Genomic DNA, 25,500 nt, shown 5'->3' with positions numbered 1-25,500 from the left:
GATAGTCCTATTGTTAGCTAGGCGGATCTGGACAGAGACGCAGACACAAAATCAGTCATTTGGTAACTGTCGTTATTTTCTATAATTAAATTTCAGTTTAATTGGAATTTGTCGTTCAAACAAAAACAAACAATCGATTAGTTAGTCTGATACAAATACAATCTTGTTTTTGTATGACTTCTCCCCATGTCATGGGCGTGCTCTTCTCCCCCCCCCCCCCCGCCCCGCCCACGTCAACACCAGTGGGGCTCTTGGTCTCGTGACCGGGCCCCCTTAGAATCAGCCTCCAGCCTCCATCCTCTCCACCTCCACCGTGCCGCTCTCCCCTCCTTCTGGTGGGGGTTGAAAGGCTGAACTGTGGCCCCCGGCTTCCAGAGGGCAGCTGTCACATCCACGGGACAACAGCCAGGCAAGGCCACGCACACATGGCAACACTCCCTCAGGGGAGCAGGGGGGGATGTGTACCTCCCTTCGTCTTCCTCTGTTCCTCATTTTCCCTTCATCTTCCAGCAGCGAGCACGGGGTTAAAGAGGGGGGGGGGGGGGGGGGGCTCGTTTTCCGAGCGAAGACCCATCAGAGGGTCCCAATCGACTCGGGGTGACACGCTAACCAATCGGCCGTTTGATGTCCAACATGTGACGGGCGAGGGACGAGGCCGAGCGGGTCTCATCTAAATTCCTGCCGGTCTCTCCCGAAAAACGCAGCTGAAAATACTCAACCCCGACCGGGCTCGGGAAACATCGTCTGCTGGAGGGGTCACCCCTTCCCTGGTGGACCCAGGCTGCTTTAGGGGCTCTCATTACCTGGTCGGTGCAGAGATTTGTCCCCCAGCTTAGCGGAACTTGTTTTTTCGCCCTGCAGGACCAATTCAAGAGGAGGACCGATGTCCCCGGGGTTCAGAGATCGAGGGTGTACCCTTCTATTGGGCCGATGTTTTTAATCGCTGTCTGCGGCTAACTAGTGGCTTGCTGAAGAGTGGGAGAACTGGTTGAAACCGGAAACAAAAAACAAACAAACCTGAAGGTGTATACTTCATACCATCAGGTTATCGTGATATCAATTATATAAAAAATAATCCTTAGGCTGGCCACACGTTCTTCTCCAGACAGAGATGCGCACACACACACACACACACACACACACACACACACACACACACACACACACACACACACACACACACACACACACACACACACACACACACACACACACACACACACACACACACACGTAGTGTAAAGTCGACTTGTTGACAGTCACACGTGAAGGAGCCACAGGACAGCAGAATGGCGAATACAGAAGTTTTGGAACACATAGCGTCGGCTTCAAAGCTCCATGCTTTGTGTGTGTATGTGTGCTTGTGTGTGTATGTGTGTATGTGTGTGCTTGTGTGTGCGCCGCGGGCGTGCCTGCGTGTGTTTGATATGAATGTGTTTAGGAGCTGGATGAAACGGCCCAAACGAACACCACAGAGGGTTCAAATATAGCCCAGTGACGGCGGCTCGCTGCCAAGTCTGCTGCTGCTGCGCACACACACACACACACACGCGCGCACACACACACACACACACACACACACACGCGCACGCACACACACACGCACGCGAGCGAAAGAATACAGACAAAATGTGCCGCATGAAGACTCGTCCCGGGCGCAGACGACAGCCAGGCGACTGGAACTGCACGCCATTTGAAGTCCATCCCCGCCCCCCCCTCCTCCCTCCTCCCTCCACCCTCCACCCGCCTCCACCCTCCACCCAGGCCCTTGAGAAGATGCGAGAAGCCGCACAGCTTTGTAGTGGTAATGATGTCCAGGAGGGGTGGGGGTTGGGGTTGGGGGGGGGAGGACCATGCACATGGAACAGAGAACCAACCCCGCCGCCACCGCTGGACCTGCTGCCTGTACACTTTCATCCGGCCAATCACAAGGCGGTGTGATCTCTGAAGCGCCCCGTCTGTGACGCACGCGCGCGCGCACACGCACGCACACGCACACACACACACACACACACACACACACACACACACACACAGGTGAGCATCTTAGGGGAACCAGATTTTTTTTCTCTCTCTCACTCTCCCTCTCTCCCCTCCCTCTCTCCCCTCCCTCTCTCCCCCTCTCTTAAAGTAGTGTGAATACCAGGAACATTTCTATTTGTTTTGGAGTCCGGCGTTCGACGGCGGGCCAATTCTTCCCCCTCCAACACATTTCTTCCTCTCTTTTCCGCGGCGCCCTTCATAAGTGAAGCGAGAATGACCTCGACCCGGGGCCACCAGTGAGCCAGAATGTACACCATTAGCAGTAATTCCTAAACAGTCGGAATGCCAGCATCTTTAACACCTGACCTCCCTCTCTCCGGGGGGGCTGCAGCAGGAGGTGCGTTATTAAACCGCTCGTTTTGGCATTCGTGTACGTGCGGACGTACCGACCGCAGCACGAGGATCCAACATCGGCAGCGTGGGGGCTGGGGGGCTGGGGGGCTGGGGGTGGAGGTTAGGGAGGGGGGTGCAGAGTTACAGATCCAGGGCTGACCTCTGTCCTAAATACCCCCCCGGCCCCACGGAGCATCGGGACCTTTCATGTTCTTATCGCAGCTGAGCGAAGAGGAAGGAGGCCTTGGAGGGATCGAGGGAGGGGCGGAGGGAGGGAGTGAGGGAGGGAGGGAGGGAGGGAAGGAGGGGAGAGGTTGGAGGGGGACAGCAGCGCCCCAGTGGGATGCCAAGAGGAATGGCAGGAATGTCTTTCTGGGGGGATGCCGTGTCTCGCGGCGTACCGTGGGCTGAGGCCGGACCGTCCGTACATTAGCCCCATCTGCAGCGTGGCTAATGACGCCCGCACCACGGCACACACAGGACGCCTTGTGTGTCGTCGTCCCCCCCCCCCCCCCCCCAGAGCACTGGCCTTTAAGACAACAGTCACCTTTGTCACCTGGCGTACCACTGGAATGCGCTGGACGGCTGCGGTTGCAAACCAACATGAGAGACTGGCTGCTGACTCTGTGTGTGTGTGTGTGTGTGTGTGTGTGTGTGTGTGTGTGTGTGTGTGTGTGTGTGTGTGTTTTAGCGCATGCGTGTGTGTTCGCACCTGTCTGTGTGTGTGTTTGTGTGCATGTATGCGTTTGTGTGCATGTGTGTGCGTGCATGTGTGTGCGTGCCCATGAGTATGCATGTGTGTTCATATGTGTGTGCGCGCTTGTGTGTATGCATGTTTGTGTGCATGTGTGTGCAAATGTGTGTGCCAATGTGTGTGTTTCGTGTGTGCGCGTCTGCATAGTCATTCAGTGTTCCAAGGCTTCCAGGGTTGGACAGACTCGCTGTGAGCAAACATTGATAAAAATATAGATCTTGTGTCCCTGGTGAATCGAGGAGGACTTCCAGCCCCGCCCCCCCCCCCCATGAGGGCTGGCATAGAGCTGAGCCTCTGGGCCCACCTTGTCCTGCTGGCAGGGCCATGAAAGGGGAGCTCACAGACTCTGCATTCCGCCAGCGGGCCCAATACACACAGCGCACTTGGCAAGCGCTCAGATGGACAGCGATATCCCCAACGGGGGCGGGACTCCAAGAAAACTGGGTTCCTTTCCGACGGCGGGGGGCAGGTAAGGTTAGGAGTGGGGCTGGGAGGAGGACGGACACAGATACAGTCAAGAGCCACGGTGTGTGTGTGTGTGTGTGTGTGTGTGTGTGTGTGTGTGTGTGTGTGTGTGTGAGAGAGTGAGTGAGTGAGTGAGTGAGTGAGTGAGTGAGTGAGTGAGTGAGTGAGTGAGTGAGTGAGTGAGTGAGTGAGTGAGTGAGTGAGTGAGTGAGTGAGTGAGTGAGTGAGTGAGTGAGTGAGTGAGAGAGAGAGATCTGCAGAGTTCTGTAACTGTCAAGATGCCCTCAGAGAGAGAGAGACGGTTTGAGAGACAGAGATGGTTACAGAGAGGGAGAGAGAGTGAGAGTGAGAGAGAGAGAGCGAGAGAGATGGTTACAGAGAGGGAGAGAGAGTGAGAGTGAGAGAGGGTGAGACGATGAGAGTGCGAGAGAGCGCTAGAGAAGCCAAAACAAGCTTGACCTATAGTGCCTTCTCTTGGCCCACAGTACCAGCCCTGTGTAAATAATTGGCTTGAGGTAGCCTCAGCATCGCTTATGCAGATGTCCGCCACCAGGGTGCTCATTTACCCTTATGGTTATCAAGGCTCGAAAAACCAACAAACCCCACATGCACCGAGTCGTCCGCTCACTTATAACAAGGAGTCCGCAAGTCGGGGCTTGACGGTGAGTCACGGCCCGCTGGAAAAGGACAAACCCTGAATGGTAATTGCAGGGCTCCGTGAACAATAAACATCTGTACTGCGGAGCAGTATCATTCCTGAGAGGATACCTTCTAACAAAACGCTTTTATTGTTGTAAATACACCAAGAGCCACTTCCTGCAACGTAAATGAGCAATGGCTCTGGAATGGAGGGTCCGAGGAGACCCACAGTAAGGCGGGCTGGAGCCAGCGCTCATTTCACGCAATCATATTTTTCGACTCCGCCGCTCAACATGTTTCATAAAAATGCATAAATCTGCCGGCATCGCCGAGACCACACCGACTTCCCCCCGCAAGACCAATTTGTTTCCTCAGTCACATTTTTCTTATTAACAGTCATCATTTTTCTTATTAACAGTCATACATTTCTGGAGATGTGAAAAAACAAAAAGAAAACTTCAGAAAAGGGCCTCGGGCGGAACTATGACTCAAAACTGCAAGTCATTAAAAGAGTATAAAAGGACCCCCAAAAAAATATAAAACAAGCCTCATGTGTTATGAAGCAAAGAAATAATTAAACACACGCCCCAGACGAATTCAAGCCACTGGCTGATGTCAATGAGGATTAATTACCCATAATGCAGTGCAAACTGTGAAAGTGATGATTCTCTTAGCACCGCCCGGTGTTCATGTGTTGACGCTGGTGTGAGCCAACTGTCGCGCTTGTAAACTTATGGGGGCTGGGGGGGCCGATAACGTCAGCCATGCTCGGTGCGTCAACCTTGAAACTGTATACTCCGGTGTTGCTGTGTTGTCTGTTATTGTTAGGGTGGTGGTGGTGGAGGAGACGACTCACCTTGGCCCGGCTGTCCTGGGCTGACATGTAGCCCACGCACATGCTCTCCGTGCTGTGGCTCCACAGGAACTCCACTGGGACGAGAGAGAGAGAGAGAGAGAGAGAGAGAGATAGATAGATGGGGGGGGGGGGGGGAAGAGAGAGAGAGAGATAGATAGATGGGGGGGGGGGGGGGAAGAGAGAGAGAGAGAGAGAGAGAGAGAGAGAGAGAGAGAGAGAGAGAGAGAGAGAGAGAGAGAGAGAGAGAGAGAGAGAGAGAGAGAGAGAGAGAAAAACAGTCACCGGTCACTCAGAGAGCAGGACGGCAAAGGGGGCCAGAAAACCCGAGAAGAAACGGAAAAAAAACAAACGACCAAACAAATACTGGAACGCAGGCCGACAAAGTGTTTGTAGGAAGACAAAACAGCGCTCTATAAAAGCCATCCATCTAGAAGGGTCGAGGGGGGGTGTGGGGGGGGGGATGTTTCCCATCCAACAGGTGGCCCGTTTGAAATAAACACCTCCCTGAGGGTACCCCCCGCGGACGATAAGAGCGCGCACACACACACACACACACACACACACACACACACACACACACACACACACACACACACAACACACACACACACACACACACACACACACACACACACACACACACACGCACACACGCACACACACACAGAGCACACACACACGAGACGCGCTGTGGCTGCAAAGGAGCCGGACCCCCAGGAGGGTACGCTTCTTAATTAGGGTGCCAGAGGACACTCAAGGCTCTGTTTAGACCCCTACGTAAACACAGAGTCGCCTCCCAGGGCAATATAATCTGGTGGCGGACGGCGCGGTGCCCCCCATCTTTGATTCCCCACGAAGGCTCCCCCTACGTCGACAGCAACACACACCGAGCACCCACCCACCCACCCACCCACCCCCCCCCCCCCGGTGAAGTGCTGGAGCGGGTGGAGTATGTCACAGAAAACAAACACCACCCTCCTTGGATGTATATAAATAGCCGCACGCCAAGACGCTGCACGTAATAACAAATACAACACTGTGGTCTTGGAAACACTTCAATGGGTTTGTGTGTGTGTGTGTGTGTGTGTGTGTGTGTGTGTGTGTGTGTGTGTGTGTGTGTGTGTGTGTGTGTGTGTGTGTGTGTGTGTGTGTGTGTGTGTGTGTGTGTGGAGCAGCTTGAGTTTTACGACAGTGTTTATTGATGCAACTTCTTTAGAGGAGGGTCAAGTATTTTCTATGGTTTAGAAAAATAACTAGCTCGACTTGAATCCACCAGATAACAATGGCAGAGAGAGGGGCGATCCGCTGCTGAATTCTGACTCTCCGCCTATAACAGAACTGGGAGATGCTCACTAATGGGAAGGGCTGTTTACGCTTCAGGGTTAAAGATCCCACAGTACCAGACATGATCTGCAGTAACTTAGTTCATGTATTTAATAGTAGCCGAAAGCAGGACCATTTATATTTTCTCCTTTTTTAAAGATAACGGACCGCCAAGTCAGCAACTGTCGTCATTTTGTGGGATTCAGAAAGATATTCTGAGATATGGGTGAACCCAGGCCCAGAGCCAGAGTTTGAACAAAAAGTGAGGCTTCAGTTGCGGGAGTTCAGTTTAGCTGGGGGTGTGGGGGTCTCGGCTCATCTCGAAGAAATTCTCAACTGTTGACTTGTATACAGTTGCGTTTAGTTTTTTAAAATTTTATTCTTATTTCGTCAAAGATTACCGGACCTCGGTGACCTCATGGATGGCTACGGGCATGGGTGCATCCCTCCAAGAGCGTCTCGTTTGTTACATCTCAAGCCTATGCCGTGTTCCGTGTCCTGCTCTCCAGCTCAATGGAGCTGACCTCAAGGAGACTTCCAGATAAAGTCCAGGTGCCTCCCCCAGACATCGCAGTTCCACGTTCACCCAACGCAATGACCTCGCAGACGCTTCGACGCAGTCGTGAACCTTCGTGGTTCTGCGTCGGGTTATAGTAAGCTGACCAATCACAGCCCTTGCTGCTCCGTTGCCTCGACGGAAGGTTACCATTTTTGGGAGGCGGCCCTTGCGGTGGATGCAATGAGGGTCCGCAACGACGTAAGGGGTCCCCGTAACCCCCTTGCGTTGTGTGAACTTGGGACCATAATCAGCCCTTCAGAGAGAGCCTCTGGTCATCAGGCTCAGCTTCACAACCCTTAGCTCCACCCATCGTCGTGAGTAGCTCCTCAGAGTCCTCGAATCCAACGCTCCTGATTGACGAGCCGATAGCGTCGGCCGAGCAGACCGAGCCCGTCTGTTCCAGATCCCTCCGGTTCCCCCGGTGTATCTCCGAGGACCCGTCAGTGCGCTCCATACTCTTGCGGAGGAGGCGGGGCTCTCGCTGTCTCCCAACCGGGGCGGGACAACCAACGCTTTACTGGGTGCTTTATAAGTGCTCGCTGTCAAGGCCCTGCGCGCATGATTCAGATGATTCAGAAGGCGGGCGGCTGGTGGTGGACGACCGCTCTGAATCTCACTCCACGGCGTGCCTGTGGCAGCCCACATCTAAGCGGGGAGGCCTCGATGTCGGCGTTCATGGGTACTCAGTCACCGGCACTTCAGATGTTGGATCTCGGAAGTAGTCAGTCAGTCACGGGATTTTTAGACGTTGGCTCTCGGCCGCAGTCAGTCACTGTCTCGTCCGCCGAGCATGCTGGATGCCTCCCGTCTCCATGTGCACTGCGTGGGACTGATTAGCATTTTAAAAAAAGCACCAAATCACAGGAAAGCACAATTTTAACTCCATGGATGCAACAGCGCTCTCCTTTAAGCAACTCTGAGCAGAGGCCGAGATGCTGGCTTTGCGCCTGTTTTTCAACACTCTAGGCGTTCAGCTAAACGCACAAAGGCCCATACAGATATGGTACGGCCAAGATGGCCGCTGGGGGAGGAGGGTTGGGGAAGAGAGGTCCCTAAAGCCTCCAGATAAGACCAGGTGGGCAGATTAGCACCGGACCCAGTGGTGGGGGGTCTGTTTGAATCTGAGACAAGGGCGTGGGAAACCAGAGCCTGATTGTTCACAGATAAAGACACAGACCACACACACACACACACACACTCTGATAATCCGATGGATTTGTTAGACATCCAACATGCCCCCCCCCCCCAACACACACAACAAGACGCACACCCCAAATAACCAATACACTCGATCCCCATCCACACCCTCTCATGATCCGATGGATTTGTTAGACATAACACACACACACACACACACACACACACACACACACACACACACACACACACACACACACACACACACACACACACACACACACACACACACACACACACACACACACACACACACACACACGTGTGTGTAAGACCTCACACCCTGGAGGTCTTACCCAGAGGCCTGGAGGTCTTACCCAGAGGCCTGGAGGTCTTTTTCCTTGGAAAGGAAAAAGACCTCCAAGACCTCTTACCCAGAGAGGCCTGGAGGTCTTACCCAGAGGCCTGGAGGTCTTACCCAGAGAGGCCTGGAGGTCTTACCCAGAGGCCTGGAGGTCTTACCCAGAGAGGCCTGGAGGTCTTACCCAGAGGCCTGGAGGTCTTACCCAGAGGCCTGGAGGTCTTACCCAGAGAGGCCTGGAGGTCTTACCCAGAGGCCTGGAGGTCTTACCCAGAGGCCTGGAGGTCTTACCCAGAGAGGCCTGGAGGTCTTAGCCAGAGAGGCCTGGGGGTCTTAGCCAGAGAGGCCTGGAGGTCTTACCCAGAGAGGCCTGGAGGTCTGACCCAGAGAGGCCTGGAGGTCTGACCCAGAGAGGCCTGGAGGTCTGACCCAGAGAGGCCTGGAGGTCTTACCCAGAGAGGCCTGGAGGTCTTGGGACGGCGGGTCTTCCTCGCAGCGGCAGCATCGGAGCACAATCACCCCGCCCAACACACGGTCCTCGCTGGCTAGGAATGGGGAGCCTAGACACACACACACACACACACACACACACACACACACACACACACACACACACACACACACACACTGTATCACGCAAAACATTGACCTGCTATAGACACAGATTCGAGGCCATAATGTCGTTAATATAATGTTTCTTCAATTCAGCACAACTGCATTACATTTTAGAGGAATCCCATTTTCAACATCTCTGGCCAGATGAACCCGTTGAAAGCACTTCAATGAGGTGGAACATTCCCAGGAAATCCAATTGTTTGGCGAGTGAGGCAAAATAAAAGTGTGAGGCAGCTTTATATGGACAAAGAACAAAAGACACATTACACCCGCAGCCCTGCCAACACTGCACGAGAGACTTTCAGAGTAAGTTTTTAAACATTCATACGTACGTGGCGTGCGTGTTTGTGTGCGTGTCTGTGTTGTTTGTGTGCGTGTCTGCGCTGGGGTTCAAATGTGTTGCACATTGTTTTAAAGTTCAGCATTTCAAGTCGTCTACGGTTCCTCAGAGCAAAAAGCTCCCTGCCAGACACCCCATAAACGAGTATCGCTTGACCCGTTCACACAGAGCTGCGGTGTTTCTTAAAAGGGCTCTTAAATGGCTCCTCTGTTGAACAAGCCCTGCTCCATGAAAACCCCTTTGCACACACACTGTTAACAACCCCAGGGGTTCAATCATTCCCCGGTCGGTTCACCATTAGTTGACCTATCAATGACGATCAGAACGCGACTAAACATAAGCGCTTTTGAACGTTTGCGTTTGTGTGCGTGTGTGTAGATGTGTGCGCTGCCATTTCACTTTACGTACAATACCATAGCTCGCATGAATACATCTGGCTGTGATCTGAATGCATATGTTGTTCAATCAGTTGCAGTCGGTTGGACGGGGAACAGAAAGAATTAAGTATGGAGCATATTTGACGGAGTTACACTTAAAAAAATGCTGGTGCAAACAGCTGGTGCTGCCCAACTTAACATGAACCCTATCGCACGGTGTTTACAGATGACCTGCCTCGATAAGTTCCCGAAACTTAAGTTTAAGGGACCAAGAAGCCGCGACCTACATGGTGAATGGTCTGCATTCATACAGCGCCGTTTAAACATTGCCGACTCAAAGCGCTCTACAATAATGCCCAACATTCACCCGTTCTTACACAAATTGAGGGCGGTGTCAACCATGCAGGGCGACAGCCAGCTCGTCAGAGCCGTTGGGTGTCTTGCTCTAGGTGTCTTCGGGAGACCTCGACGCTCAGCTAGGAGGAGCCGGGGATCTAACGAGCAGGTTGCCAGTCAACCCACTCTACCCCCTGAGCCACTTACGCCCGATAATACAATCATCCTATTACAATGCGGTCATTACCACCACCGCGTGGGTAAGGTCACAAATACTACAGAGTTTATTTCACCTCAAACGTGCGTCCTGATGGGAAAAACAACACGATAAAAAAAGTCGAGGAGGATGAAAAGGATGATGGTGCTTTAAGCTGTTGCAGAAGCTTTCTGTTAAGAGCGCAGAGCAGATCTCAAACCACTGCATATTTCCCCCAGAGTCATCCAGAGTTGTATCGTGTCCCCGGCTCGCTCGGCCTCGCGTTGCCCCAACAGTCGCTGGGACTTGCGACACCAAACAACAAGGAGACCAAACACGCTTAACAAGACGGGGAATAAAAGAATACATAAATGAATAACTGACCACTTCTTTAAAAAACAACTTCATCTTCACATGAAATGTCCACGAAACATTAAAGAAGAATGAAACTGTGGCGGTGATGTGGAACTGTCGTTTGGAACAACTGCAGGACGAGTTCTCCCAGACAAAAACAATCCCTGATTCAAACGGTCACTCTTGTCATCTCCATTTTCTTTCCCTCACATTATTCTGTTTTGATATTTAGTTCTAAGGGCAATTGCAAACGTGCATCTGTTCGGAAATCTGACAAACAAACTTGTACAAACCGCCAAACGAAAACATCACTGACATTTCAATGATGAATACATCAATATCTTGCCGCTAAATAGATTCATATCTTGATGAAAAATACACTAATATCTTGATGAACATATTAAAGATTTCTTGATGAAAAACACGTTACTGATCTCTTGAGGATAAATACATGAATGATAGTTTGATAATAAATAGATCAATTAACTATTGACCTCAATAAAAACATAAATCATGTCTTGATAAATACACTATATTGAAAATAAACAATCAATCAATCTATGATATATTGAGGTTAAATCCATGAATGATACCTGGATGACATATTCATCTATATTGATGAGGGTAAACACATGAATGATATATTGAGGATAAAGCAATGAATGATACCTGGATGACTTATACATCTATATTGATGATAATAAACACATGAATGATATATATTGAGGTTAAATCCAAGATTGAAATCTGGATGACATATACATCTATATTGATGATGATAAAAACATGAATGATATATTGAGGTTAAATCCATGAGTGATAACTGGATGACACATTCTTTATTGATGATCGTAAACACATGAATGATATATTGAGGTTAAATCGAAGAATGAAATCTGGATGACATATACATCTATATTTATGATAATAAACACATGAATGATATACAGAGGTTAAGTCCAAGAGTGATAACTGGATGACAGCTTCTACATGGATGATGATGAACACATGATTGGTGCCTGGAGGTTTAACCCCTGGGTGGCGTGTGGGTGAGGTGCAGACTCACTGATGAACTGGTTTTGCATAGCGTCCAGCAGGGCCTGGTGAGCGTCTTCAGCCTGCAGGGCGACGGAGCACTCCCGCGCCAGCATAGTGCGGATCAGATGCTCCCCGCAGCCTGGAGAGAGCACACACACACACACACACACACACACAGACACACGTATGAACACACACGCATGAAAATACAGACAGATACACACACGCATGAACACACACACACACACACACACATATATATATATAAAAATACACACGCTTTCACACACACACACACACACACACACACACACACACACACACATTTATGAAAACACACACTCAGTCACACACACATGAAAATAGAGACGCACATGTACGTACAAACACACACATGAACATGCACACACGCATATGAAATCACACACACGTGTATGAAAACACACATACACATGCTGCACAAGTATGCACATATATTTACGAGCGCACACACACACACACACACACACACACACACACACACACACACACACACACACACACACACACACACACACACACACACACACACACACACACACACACACACACACACACACACACACACACACTCGAAGGGGCTCAGGGATAGCAGCAGCAAGGTAGAGGGTCCGGAGGTATCAGGCACCCATCTTGAAGTGGTTCTGCTCTGAATATCATGTGGATGAGATGGGCTGTGCATTGCGGCTATCTGGTTATGATTGTTGGTCTCGGCAAGCCTTTGATGTATACACATGTTACAAAAGCCTGCCATGCTTTCCGTGATTAACTTAAGGTACCTCAACATGCGGTGCTAATTAAAGGATTCTTGATTTGATATGCACATAAAAAGAAAAACACAGCACTACCCTTTGTTGTTATTATACACTTTTTTTTTAAAACATGTTTTTTGAGTCAGTTTGTCTCTTTTAAGAATTGCACATCTTCCGGCCCGACGCCTTGCAAAGTCCAGGTCATCTTCATACGGTTAAAACATATTCCACACAGCCGTCTAAGCAGAACCGTCAGACGCCACGCGGCTTGCTCAGCGGCACATCAGCAGCGGCAACGGAGAATCAGTGTTAGATCAATTATAATCAACCCAGTTCAAAGATGTACAATATTGAAGCAGTTAAATGGTTGTAAGCTGTAGGCTAACCATTCACTTCAAGCTAACACGTCATGCTAAAAAACATCATGTTTTTCCGCAATGATATTGTTGCACAATCCAAGCAACCAAAAAAACATTATAATTTTAGTTGGGTTTTTTTCTACTTTGGAGGAATTTTTTAATTAGATTGCGCAGAGCAGTTTGTGTCATTACTCATCCCGAACAGAGGACCGAATTGAAACCAAGATGTTCAATCGGGAAACTGTTAATTGAATGTTGTCATAACCACAGCGAGGTCTGCCGAGCGAGTGCCGTGGAGACCCATCGCAAGCCCGCACTGGAAAACACGCCGGTGTCAGTCGAGGAAGAAGAAGAAGAGAAAAAAAAAACGGGCCTAATTTCTTTTTAATAGTTCCAGTGCATACTTGAGAGACGCTTTTTCTTCTCTCATAACAACTATTGCAAAGAGCCACTTCACTGGTCTGCCAGAGACGACAAAAAACAGACTTGGACTTGTGGAAACACTGTTAGGAGTTCAAAGAATAGTCAGGGGGAGGGGAAGGCATTACAGACACACTTCACCTGTTTTATATTGGTACGTAGTGCAGGGCGGCAATACGTTACATATATTTAGTTACAGCTTTATTTCACTCGATCCATTTTAATTTTCGCTTTCTTCTCGATTTCTCGCTTGTAAAAATGTCCTCCTGATTACAGCTGCAACAGAAATGATTAATAGCCCACAGTTTCACTCTGAACCTGTAGTACCCAAAGAGTCATATCGTATAAAAATCTCAACGGTTGTGCAATTCATGTACTTATTTAATGGTGGTCTGCGAACGTCAGTAACGATCAAGAACACACACCGCTTTAAAACAGAATATAGGGCTGTGTGTGTGTGTGTGTGTGTGTGTGTGTGTGTGTGTGTGTGTGTGTGTGTGTGTGTGTGTGTGTGTGTGTGTGTGTGTGTGTGTGTGTGTGTGTGTGTGTGTGTGTGTTCGAACACGAACGTGCGTGCGTGTCCTCGAGGTCTGATTTACACCGCCCATCTTCCAACTCTCCGCCGTTCAGCGAGTGAACAGTTTTCCGTACCGTACACACGCCAATAACTTGACGGCTCTCTTAAATTGCATGTTCAAATGCATTTCCACGCAACGAATCATACATCATGTATCAAAACACGACCTGGGCCAAAGCGTTGGACAGGGAGAACAAATCGAGTGAAAACAAAGGAGGGCTTGGCAACGGCAGCAGAGCCAGCCCGTAAAGAGCAGAGAATCCAGTCTTGTTGTTTGTGTAAACACAGCCATAAAGACCCCGTAAAACATCAGGTAACCACAACAATACCCCGGCCAGGTTCCTGTTTCCGCGGCAACCAGATGTCGGCAACAACGCGCACTTGGCCAGGTACCGCAGATATAATTTTTTTTCTCTCTCTCTCTGAACACTTTTACCGTAAAATCCTGACCGCGTACCGGGAGAAGTGCCGACGCAGTGAGGAGGAAGAACCGCCAAAGACCGTCTGACCAACACCTGAACAGAATGCGACCAGGGGCCGCAGGAAGTGGACAGAGATGCCTCAAAAGGTAAACTCATAAAACAAACATCAGCCCCCGTCCTATAAGCCCCTCCTGGCGATGATGTAGGACGGTAATGTGACATGTGCCACACATAACCACAGAAATAATTATTCCTGTGGTTATGTTATTTTTGATGGGCAAGGCCTTTGAAGGGGAGGAAATCAGAAGCAGGTGTCCAACGGGAACACACAAAAAACCTGCGCTCCAGCCCCACTGGGAAGCTACACTGTTGACATGAAAGGCATACCTGTGCTGCTCAGACGACCGAGGACGTAAATAATCACCAACGATCTATAGCATCATAACAGGCTTGATGGTTTAGAATTATGCATATCGTTTATAACATGTGCAGAAGGTCAGAAGAGGATTCAGAAATACCAAAAAAAATTAAATATATGTGCACGGTCATGACGCAATGGAAAGAAAACGTAAATGTTGATGAAATCTGAAAGGATATGGATATGTTGATTTGGTTTCTCACTGAGATTGAGGTTGTATTGTTTCGAGGTAATACTAGTCTGATCCAGGTTGTTAACTGATTTACACCCTGATTTTTCACTGTATAATTTTTTAAGTAATATTATTACAGTCCCAGCCACAAAGCCCAAGGACTCCTAACCACGACACTCCGTGCCTTGCCACACAACCCAAACACACAGCTCAATCTTGGGTCCGATCCAACCCCCTCTCCCCTCCTCCTAGCTCCCCAGTGAAAAGACCCGGTGGTTCGCGCCAGAAGCTGTGTGCAGAACTGTGTCTAAGCATCTCCCAGGAAGAGGAAACACGAGCTCTGTCTCGTACACAAAACCCATCGGACCGCATGAATGAACGACAACACTTCCTTTGGCTCGGAGGGGGCCCTGCCATGAAAAGATGGCAGGATGTGAATGTACATGGTAGGAATATGTTGCCCATTCAGGACGCCTTTGCTTTGTTTAAAAAGGGGTGGTTGGTTCTTGAAAGGGTGGTGGGGCGGGGGGAGGTGGGGGGAGTCCTTTGTTCCAGTGTGACAGTGTGCATTAGTTTAAAAACTTACAGACCCATGGCTGCAGGGCTGACTCGCCCGGAGAACAAGAGGCAGGAGGCAGAACATCTTATTTGGCTTCAAAGTAACGTACATGTGGATGCAGGAATCTCCCCGTGCAGGGCCACACTTCATTGTTTTGTCTCTTTCAGGGCTTCTGGAAGCGCAGATTCTGTAGATAATCCTGCCTCAGTGTTGGCTGACCTCGACGTCACCCTCATCCTAAACCAACAAAACTGTAAATAGAATGACGGTAAAGTCCCGAGCGGTTGAATGTACTGTATAAAACGTGTTGAACAACAATGACAGTTGGGCCACACAGACCAAAGCCTGAAGGATGGTTTAGGAATACAGATGCATCACGTTAGCCGGTTCCAACACTTGCGCAATAGGAATGAGGCTCATCCAAAACAAACACAATGAGATCAGCGAAGGCCTCGACCCCACGTTCGCTGACCGCCAAACGTTAAGTGTTTCCCCGCTGTCATGTGACCATGACTCACCATTAGGCTACTATAACAGTCAGCACTTTGTAGACACCACAAAACAAGGCGAAAACATCCCCTTGTTAGTTCAGTCGACACCAGCTATCCCGCACCTATCTGTGAGCAAGGAGCATCGACCACGATGAATCAATTCCTGCCACGCTGCGGGTAAACGAGTCCACACCAGACACACCGTCAACACCTCACACTGCGAGTGAGAGAAGTACACGCACCGCGCCGCGACTCAAAGTCCACCATCTTGTCCTCGGAATCATCCATGTGATCTGTCACCATGGCTGTGCCCCCAGCCCCCCCTCATCCAGTGTCCAATGTCGGACCGCGCCGCACAACATCTGACGCCGTTGTGTTTCTTTATCTCTCGACACACCTGGCGTGCAGCTGACCACCAGACGAGGAATCGTGGCGGCGGCGGCTGTGGCGGCCGTGCGATGACTCAATCAGCCCAGGAAGTGACTGATGATGAGAGCGGCCTAGCGGGGGGAACGGACTGAGGGTCACTGGAAAGTATTATGGGGCCTGTTTGAAGCCTGACTCACTGAGAGGCCCCGGCCGTACGGTATCTGTTTCTGATTCATATCGCCTCTACGACGCGAAGAAAAGATGCGTGCCGCGGCAGGCTGGGGGCGGCTACAGATAGAGGGTTTATAAAAAAACAAAAAGATGGAGATATAGATATCTGTATCTTCCACTCTAGATAATAACACACACACACACACACACATACACTCAAACCCAGAGTTAACACACAAGCAAGCGCACGCGTGAACACGCACGTGCACTCACACACCCACCCCCCCACACACACGCAAGCGCATGCGTGAACACGCACGTGCACTCACACACCCACATACACGTTTACACACACACACACACACACACACACACACACACACACACACACACACACACACACACACACACACACACACACACACACACACACACACACACACACACACACACACACACACACACACACACACACAGAGCAGAGAGTGTCATGGGGTACCTGAGGTACTCACTGCTGTGGAGTAAGGGTTTGAGTTACAGCTGTTCTGGGCCCAGCAGCCACATCCGTAATGAGCGGCCTGGGAATAGAAGCAAAACAGAGGAGACCCAGGCATGTCAGAGGTGTATAATTGCTCAAGGCATATTTTTAGTGCGGCGCGCACACAGAAGCGAGGGCGGGGGGTGGGGGGGAACATAGAGCAGGAGGGAACGTCAGGGTAAGCCCTTCAGGTTTTGCAGCGGGACTCAAACCTACAGAGAGAGAAGTGGCCCACATTAAACAATTAATACGCTTAACAGACGCGGACGGTGACTTCCAGGGGAGACTGAGAACCATGAAAGAGTGGAAGTCAGTAGCCCTGTCCGGCAGAGGGTCTTCCAGTCCTGGGAGTGCATGGCTATCCAACGTGGGAATCCACCCCCTTGACCCTTGACCCTTGCAGGGTCAAAGCCATGCTCTAGCTGATTCGAGGCGGACTAGTGAAGATACAAGAGGAGCTACATGTTTGAGAGCAGGTAGACTCCACCTGGTGGAGGTTTAGGCGAAGGTGGAGCTAGAGGAGATACGAGGAGGAAGAGGAAGAGGGAGAGGGAGGGATGGTTTACCTGGCCCACCCTGCCGGGGTGTTTCATAGCCAGCCCGCCGCTGGAGACGGCTGCAGCCACGTTTCCCTCCTGGTCCACCACGATGGCCCCCACGGTGTCAAGACACTCAGAGCCGTTCTCCTGCATCGCAAGGGGGGGGCGGGGGGTGCAACACAAACACACACACACACAACGTGAGTTGAAATAACAAGATCACTGTTGACATACTCTAGAGCGGGGATTCCTCGTCAGAGCTGAAAGAAGAAGCAGATGGACGCGTGTAGGCTTGCGTTAGTGGATTGACTTGTTAAGAGGCCTTTTATGGTTATACTTAAAGTGGACGTTTTCTGGAAACAATAACCCCTGACAAACAAACTTCAAACTAGGTTAAAATGATGCTGCATGTGTATATTTGATAAATTGGGTTCTTGGGCTGTCTTTCCACTTCAACATGTGGAAAGACCCCTCTGCACGCGTGCGCACACACTTTAATGCCGTCATATGTACTGGCATACGTACTAACATTACATTTGGTTTTATTTTGTGCAATTTAGGTTACAATGTAGCCAATAACAGGACAATACAACAACACAATAACCCTTGAGTCTTGATTGAGGAGAGCATCTCACAGAGTGCTTCAAACGATTGTCAAAGCACATAAAAATGCAGCGCAGAGGGCACGAGATTGAGCGTACTTTAAACGGCTCAGTGTGTGTGTGTGTGTGTGTGTGTGTGTGTGTGTGTGTGTGTGTGTGTGTGTGTGTGTGTGTGTGTGTGTGTGTGTGTGTGTGTGTGTGTGTGTGTGTGTGTGTGTGTGTGTGTGTGTGTGTGTGTGTGTGTGTGTGTGTGTGTGTGCGCGCGCGTGTGTGTGTGTGTGTGTGTGTGTGTGTGTGTGTGTGTCTGTGTGCGTGCGTGTCTCTGTTCCACACAGCATGGGTATCTGCAGGTCGTAATTATCCCACCGTTTCCTCCATAAGAAACCAACGGACCTGAGATTAGAGGACTGTGCAGATGTCAGACCTTTTTATCGGCCGTTTGTCATAAAATCAAGACAAGAGCCCGAGGCTGCATTTAGATCTGGTTAAGTGTGTCAGACGGACAGTGTGGTGTTAGTGGTGGTGCAAAAGCAGGAGTTGGGGGGTGTAAAACGCCTCTGAAAGCTCTGGCTTTTCACTGAGGAAACGCCATCAAATGCTGAACTTGGTCCTATACTTTACTGCTATACTTTCACTAACAACAGATCAAGTTCAATGACTTCGCATCAAAGAGGCTAATAGGGACGCGAGTCTCTCGGTTTCACAGGCTTCTTCTTGTGGTCATGATTTGATTCATAATTGATTCTCAATTAAAACGATTCCCGATTCCAAGTGGATTCTCGCTTCTAGGGGTGCTGATTTAATGATCCACTCCGTCCACTGTGAAGAAGGTGTGTTGGGAAAGGATGGCATGAAAGCAGAGTAAAGTGTGTATAAGATGATGTTGTTCGTTTCATATTTGTAATGGCTATATAATCTGATTGCAATAATGTGCACACAAAGGCAAACCCAAGGTGAAAAAAAAAATTGTAATTTTTTTTTTTTTTTATTCCATTAGTTAAATAATGTTATAAAGGATAAATAATTCTTATGCAACTCGTTTTCTTTTCCCCAGACCCAAATTAACGACCATCACTGGGTGACGGAGAGGAAATAACGGAAGTGGATGGGAGATGTTGGAGCGATGCACTCACAGTCTCACTGGACTGTCGCCTTCTCTTCATCGGGTTCTCCGGTGTGTCCATCTTCTCGGCAATCTCCATCTTTCGCTTGTTCCTCTTGTAGGCCGACAAACTGAACTCTACGGGTGCAAATCGATAGCCTATGAACTCGTTACACATGACGCAAGCATGGTAAGGATGTAAAAAAGACGAAACAATCACACTGAAATTACTACACTATCTTGCTTAGTACTTAGGCATCTGAGCAGAAGAAATTGGAATAAATAAATAAACTATTTGAGAGACTTTGCAAGCCAGAGTTTATTGGTGCAGGACACCAACGTGTGAAATTAGCAAAGAACATGACCTACCTCGTAATAAAATATGGACATCCTTGCATTACATTTTACAGCACTCTGGCCATCTTTAGTCATTTTGAAATGGTGTTGATAATATAATTAGCCAATAAAGGTTTTCAGACCAAAACCAACTTAACGAGATTACCTGTTGTGAACTTGGCCAAAGGAAAGGCTGAGTCTATAGCATTACGTCGATGATTTCCTTGTTTTTCCAGTCATTATTTTATATGATAAGGAATGTTCCAGCTCGTCATCATAAAAACGTCTGGAGTAGCGTAACGTAATACAAACAGGAAATACCGTATCGCTTTCTGCACGCCTAGAGTTACTTACTATAACCAACTATTTCTTTGTGTGCCACAAACAGTCAGCAGGAGAGTCGAGTCCCCAAGAAAAAAAGTTGTGGGTTTACCTGTAGGTTTCCCTTGAGCAAGACAACCAACCTAACATCTAGCTGCTCATTCATAACATACAACTATAATATGCACGTATGCAGCTATAATAATAATATTTTTTGCAAACAAAATACATCTTAGAATAAAATTCAGCAGACAGTTTAACTTAAGGCGGTTAAAAAAACTGACTTTTTTCTTGATCGTCATTTACCAGATGAAAAACACTACTAAAAACAGAAAAAAACGAGTCCTACTTGTGGCCATTTTCTCCGCGGGGCAGGGGGGAATCCCGTGAGCAACGGCCCAGTCGTGCGCTCCCCTCCCCACCAGGAAGCTAGCGCGACGGGGGGAAGACACCACATCAGAGCACTTCAGCATCACATCGCGTCCACTCCAGCGTGACATTAAACAGATCCCAGAGGACGGAGGTAATCACCAGGGTGGGATTCTGCCTGCCGATAGCTTCCCTTTCTGGGCCTCGCTCAGCAGGCGGTGGGCCACCAGGACAGGGTTCTTTATTCCTAGCAGGGTTGGAGGAGGGAGGGAGAGGAAAGGTTGTAGAAACATGTCTTAATGAACGAGGAGATGGCGGGAGGTGGTGTTTGATTTGAAAATCGTCTCTGCTGCGATCTTGCCAAGGAGATGTGGTTGACACCAGCAGAGAACAAAAGCAATGGCATGCCTCGGGCAGATTAATGTATACATGTTACATATTAATGTCGGGCTTTTGATCTCTGAAGCGGACGGTTTAAATATTTATATAGACCCAGGCTGTTTGTATTAACGTCTGAAATTAAAAATGGCACGGCTATCCTGTTCCAAAGGGAGGCCCTACCAGCGAACAGAGAGGGGTAATGCTACCAGGGCTGGAATCACTTTCCATCAACAGACACTGTGTGTTACATCACGCCGGCACGGGAAGAACAATCTTGGTTGTATTATTATTATGCGTTGTCTCACGGTGTAAATGTCATGTGCGCCCCCCCGGGCATTTTGTATGGGATAAATTATGTCAGCCTCAGAGATAACGTTGGAGTTCCTTGCACACAAACAAAGCTTCCTTTGCGCAGGGATGTAAACATAAAGATAGGCCCTGTTTATTATTACGGTTAAAAGAAAAAAAATACATGGAGGATTTTCGCTTGCTAGGTCCCCCCTGTTGCTGATGCTTCCCCGCGAAACCATGAGAGAAAGAAACTCAATCATAAACATAAGATCCGGCACGTCCTTGTTTGTGTATCTAGTGGTGGGGGAGCGGTTTATTACAAGTAGGAGGGTCGTTAAAGTGACATTGGTAATATCACAAGAGCAATGGCGAACCCCTTCCCCCGGCAACAAATTTACAAATCCTACTATGGCCACGCAAGGACCCGCCCTACTCTGTCTGTGATTGGCCGGGTTGCATGCAACTCAACTGGACGCTTTAGAACTCTACGGTAACCTTGCTGGGAGCATTCGAGAGCGTCACCAAAGAGCTCTAACCCTAACCCTAACCCTAACCCCTAACCCTAGCAGCTAATATCAAGCCATTAAAAGCACGGTAGTCAACTCCATAGACAGTAGAATCAAAGACAGGGGTGACGTGTGTGATGGAGCAATCAGAAATAGAGGCTGGCGTGTCTTTTCGGGTTCTTGGCGTGGCCATAATAGGATTCGTAATTTCCGCCCCCCCCCCCCCCCCCCGGCCAGAGCCTCACCTCGTATGGCGCCCACGGAGCCGTAGTGCAGCGACTTGCCGTCCATGATGCTGGCGTCGCACTCGATCTCCCCGGACAGGTTCAGGTTGGAGCCCATCCCGGCGTTGGTGAAGGGAGAGTCCTGGGCGCAGGGCATGAAGAAACATGAACAACATGGCTGCCAACCGCAGCGCCAATGATAACAGACGGTGTGGAAGGGAGGAACAGTTGGTCTTTTGTACGCAGGTTTAGAAAGAGAGAGAGAAAAAAAAAGGTGGTGATGGGCCAGTGGCCTTCTGAAATGTCGGTAAGTGCAGATATCTCTTCGTAGCGTTATATAAACAAGCCCTGGAGCAAAAAAAAACCATTATCTTCAATTATTAATTAAATGACTTTCACAATATTTGTTAATCGAATTTACATCTTAATCTTGTCTCTCTAAGTGTATCAAACATTCTAAATGCAAAGGATGTGACACATCACATCACACAAACACATCACTTAATCATCAAGTCTCTACTCCCGCTTTCCAACTTGGGAGGACGCTCTACTTGCCCACCCTAAAACACAGCGAGCATTCATTAAGAGGATGCAGGGAGCATAGCCTCAGGAGCCAGCCGCCCTCTACTGACCTCCAGTTCCACCAGCGCTGCCGCGACGGCCTCCATGGCCAGTGCCCCGGCCCGGAGCCTCTCCACGGCCTAGTGAGCAAGCACAGAGGCCCTTTATACATGGAGGCCTTCAGCCACTGTTGGTTTTTGTATTCAACACGCTGCACCAAACTCTGGTGACGGTTATTGAATGGAAAGTGCTTCACAATTAAAAAACGTGTTGTCGGTATTTAGCATTGCGTGAACCGTGCATTGCAACCGCTTGGATTTAACAGCAAACAGATATAGGGGTGACAGCGGACTATCTTTTCGAAACAATGAGAGTTCAAGTGCAGGGGAATTATGTTTTGCTGTGGTTTGTGTCGTTTTGTTAGCTATCTTTTGATGCATTTATTTTACTCTGAATGTTAGTGAAGTACAGTTCAAACAACGTTTCACAACAAATCACACCAAACTGTTGTGTAACAAATAGTTACACAATACATGCTAATAGAAAATATGTAACAAATAAATATTTATATAATAAAATGACCAGCTTTTTATTTCTGATTTCTATGTCTACTCTACTCTCTCTCCAGGATCTAAAGGTAGATCTGAGCGTTATTATGTATGTGTTACTAAGAATCACCATAAACACCATATATCTGCGAATAGTGATTCAATATCTCATGACAACATGTAGTAATTTTTTTGGTGTGCGCTGCACATCTGCAGAAATTAATGAGTACATTTCAATACATGTCATGCAGTGTACAAATTTATATTAAAACTTACTCTCTGGCAAGCCCTTTTGCAGACATGTTTGTACTCCTTGGCCTTTGACTCAGAATGGTATCCGGCCCCTAAAGCACAACCATGGCATACGTTTCAACGACACGTTTGAACACGCATTTAGGATCCTCTGTATCTTACTAATACATTTGAATACCTAATAAAATGTTTGTCAGCATCTTCTAATTCAGCAAAAATATACAAATTCATAGTGAAACAATAATTACTGCACCAAAAACAAATGTTAGGTACAAATATTTGATTTGTACTATAGCCTTCGTAGAAGACAAGTCAATCACTACTTCCAACTAGATATACACCGAATATATACAATTTAAAAGTAGGCTATGTCAACTGATGATGCAGAGCGCTGAATGCAACTTACCAGCGTGTACCAACACAAATCCACCGACAGCTTTGGGCTCTTCGTCTGTCCTCTGAGCTGAGTCTGAGTGCTGATTGGTCCATGAGTTTGGAAGAGAGGAAGGCGGTTGCGGCTGCTCCTCAACACAGGTGATTAGATCTTCCATCACCCCTGCATAGCTTGACAAGCGTCATGGCCTGTGGGACCCATGGAAGAGTGATGTGGACGTGGTGATCTTATTAGCCTTACTCATAGTTTAATTAGATCTTTGTTACATTGCAATGATATGGAACAAGGTGAAAGCAAGCAACAAAGTTCCAAGTTCACTGGAGTATACATGACAATGAAAAATATTTTGAATACATCATACGTACACACTGGTAACTTTACTATTTATTATCTTTCAACTGAAACAAACAACAGCTGCATTTTAATTTCAATGAGCAGGTGTTGCTATTCCTTCATTTCACTTTTGCAACGTTTCACTACAGTCAACTGACAGGACACAAATACACTAACGTTGCACATCATGCAGACACATGCACATCACGCAAATACATGCACATCACGCAGAGACATCACGCAGAGAGATGCACATCACGCAGACAAATCGCGCAGTGGATGACAGCGGTGCGTGGCAGGCGCCGACAGGAATACCATTCAAATCATGTATTGCAAGTACGCATTGCAAGAATGGGTTCGCTGCTGGGACGCCTAGCTAACACACCTGTCAACAAAGTAGATGTGTAACTTTACGTACAATAACGTCTTTGTACGCATGACATATCTAGATGTGTGTTGAAAAAACCCGTGTCCGCCAGACCGGATTCCCATACAAACTGATCCGATTTATGGAATACCAAGGGCGAACTTTAGATCAGTACACTTGCCTACCTGTATGCGCTATCCATAGCCATGTAGCTCGAAGGGGAAGAGTACTTCCTGGTTCAGATACACGTTGCTAAGGAAGTAGGCGCGCTCAAAACACTGTCCCCCTTGTGCAACGACCGCGCGGTCTTTGGTTCCACCGGCGCGTGGGTTCTACTGTAGACCCAACCACTTGACCCAGATCCTCGGTTTTCTATGTTTAAAAAAATAAAAAAACTATTTTATTATTTTAATTGACTCGAGTAACCACGACAAACATGAAGTATTGCAATTCTGCATTGGTGTTCTGTCTGTCGTAGGCTACTGCTGGTCGTATCGCTCGTTGGATAATTCTGTTGGAAGTAATGCCCAGCATGGGCTCAATTTTTTTTATAATAATAATAAACCCAATATAAATATTTTGAAGGCGAAGACAATTCTTACATGGACTTTGCCATGCCTTATTATTATTCCTATTTTAGTCATTTTGAAAATGCATGTATTTCAACCCATTGGTTTATACTGTACACGACCGATAGCACAATGTCTTACTTCATGACCAATATAAATAGACGTTCAACAAAGAACAGTTTAAAGACTAGGCAACATTTTGACATTCATAATTATGAATCTACAAAAAGTTATATTTTGTTTGTAAAACCACCGAATTATCCATTTGAAGTTTTTAAAACACAACCAGAAAGTCACATATCTCAGAAATGGCAATATAAAATGAACTTAAGAGAAACATACCAGGAAAAATATCCCTGTGTGTTTAATCATACAGAGCCCATATTAGGCTGCTATACATCATGTTTAAGACCTGTCGACAGGGCATGCCGCCAGCATTGATCATCACTACGCAACAGGCCTCCATGTGTTATCGGAGCGAGCGAGAGAAAGAGCCTGTTCATTTAATCCTGATTTGTAGTGTAATGTTGTTTGTTTTAGATCGGGTCAGCATGAGATAAAAGGGAAGCTGAGGGGGCTATTAAACTAGAAGGAGAGAGAGGAAGAGAGAGGGAGAGAGAAGGAGTGAGTGAGAGAGAGAGAGAGAGAGAGAGAGAGAGAGAGAGAGAGAGAGAGAGAGAGAGAGAGAGAGAGAGAGAGAGAGAGAGAGAGAGAAGAGAGAGAGCGAGAGAGAGAGGGAGAGAGAGAGAGAGAGAGAGAGAGAGAGAGAGAGAGAGAGAGAGAGAGAGAGAG

General features: G+C 48.2%; 3 protein-coding genes across 3 annotated transcripts in view; 2 read left to right on the top strand and 1 right to left on the bottom strand.

The window, feature by feature from the left end:
• ism1 (isthmin 1) overlaps positions 1-354 on the top strand; it is a 9,644-nt gene extending 9,290 nt beyond the window's left edge. Inside the window, exon 4 of the mRNA XM_060073825.1 lies at positions 278-354. Within this exon, the coding sequence (XP_059929808.1) occupies positions 278-354 (77 nt within the window). The remainder of the gene's footprint in view (positions 1-277) is intronic.
• The window catches only part of sptlc3 (serine palmitoyltransferase, long chain base subunit 3), a 290,563-nt gene that overhangs the window by 38,803 nt on the left and 226,260 nt on the right, over positions 1-25,500 (top strand). The window lies entirely within an intron of this gene.
• Positions 4,655-24,428, bottom strand: tasp1 (taspase, threonine aspartase, 1). Its single transcript, XM_060073180.1, has 13 exons — positions 24,325-24,428; positions 23,452-23,627; positions 23,070-23,137; positions 22,317-22,385; positions 21,706-21,826; positions 20,445-20,529; positions 20,263-20,342; positions 19,288-19,394; positions 17,580-17,699; positions 16,975-17,053; positions 11,755-11,865; positions 8,923-9,030; positions 4,655-5,164 (listed from the first exon to the last, which is right to left on the bottom strand). The coding sequence occupies exons 2-13, from the start codon at positions 23,594-23,596 to the stop codon at positions 4,905-4,907; spliced, it is 1,353 nt and encodes a 450-aa protein (XP_059929163.1). The 5' UTR covers positions 23,597-23,627; positions 24,325-24,428; the 3' UTR covers positions 4,655-4,904.

This window comes from Gadus macrocephalus, chromosome 15 (genome assembly GCF_031168955.1).
Source record: "Gadus macrocephalus chromosome 15, ASM3116895v1".
Classification (NCBI taxonomy): domain Eukaryota; kingdom Metazoa; phylum Chordata; class Actinopteri; order Gadiformes; family Gadidae; genus Gadus; species Gadus macrocephalus.
This window is presented reverse-complemented; position numbering and strand designations above follow the sequence as displayed.

Bases quoted from the DNA above. Each gene is read 5' to 3' on its own strand.
- tasp1 (XM_060073180.1), bottom strand. From the start codon at position 23,596: ATGGAAGATCTAATCACCTGTGTTGAGGAGCAGCCGCAACCGCCTTCC. The intron at 21,827-22,316 runs GTCAGTAGAGGG...CCCTGCGCCCAG, and splicing joins CAGCGCTGGTGGAACTGGAG to GACTCTCCCTTCACCAACGC. The intron at 20,530-21,705 runs GTGAGGCTCTGG...CAACCCTGCTAG, and splicing joins CTCCGTGGGCGCCATACGAG to GAATAAAGAACCCTGTCCTG.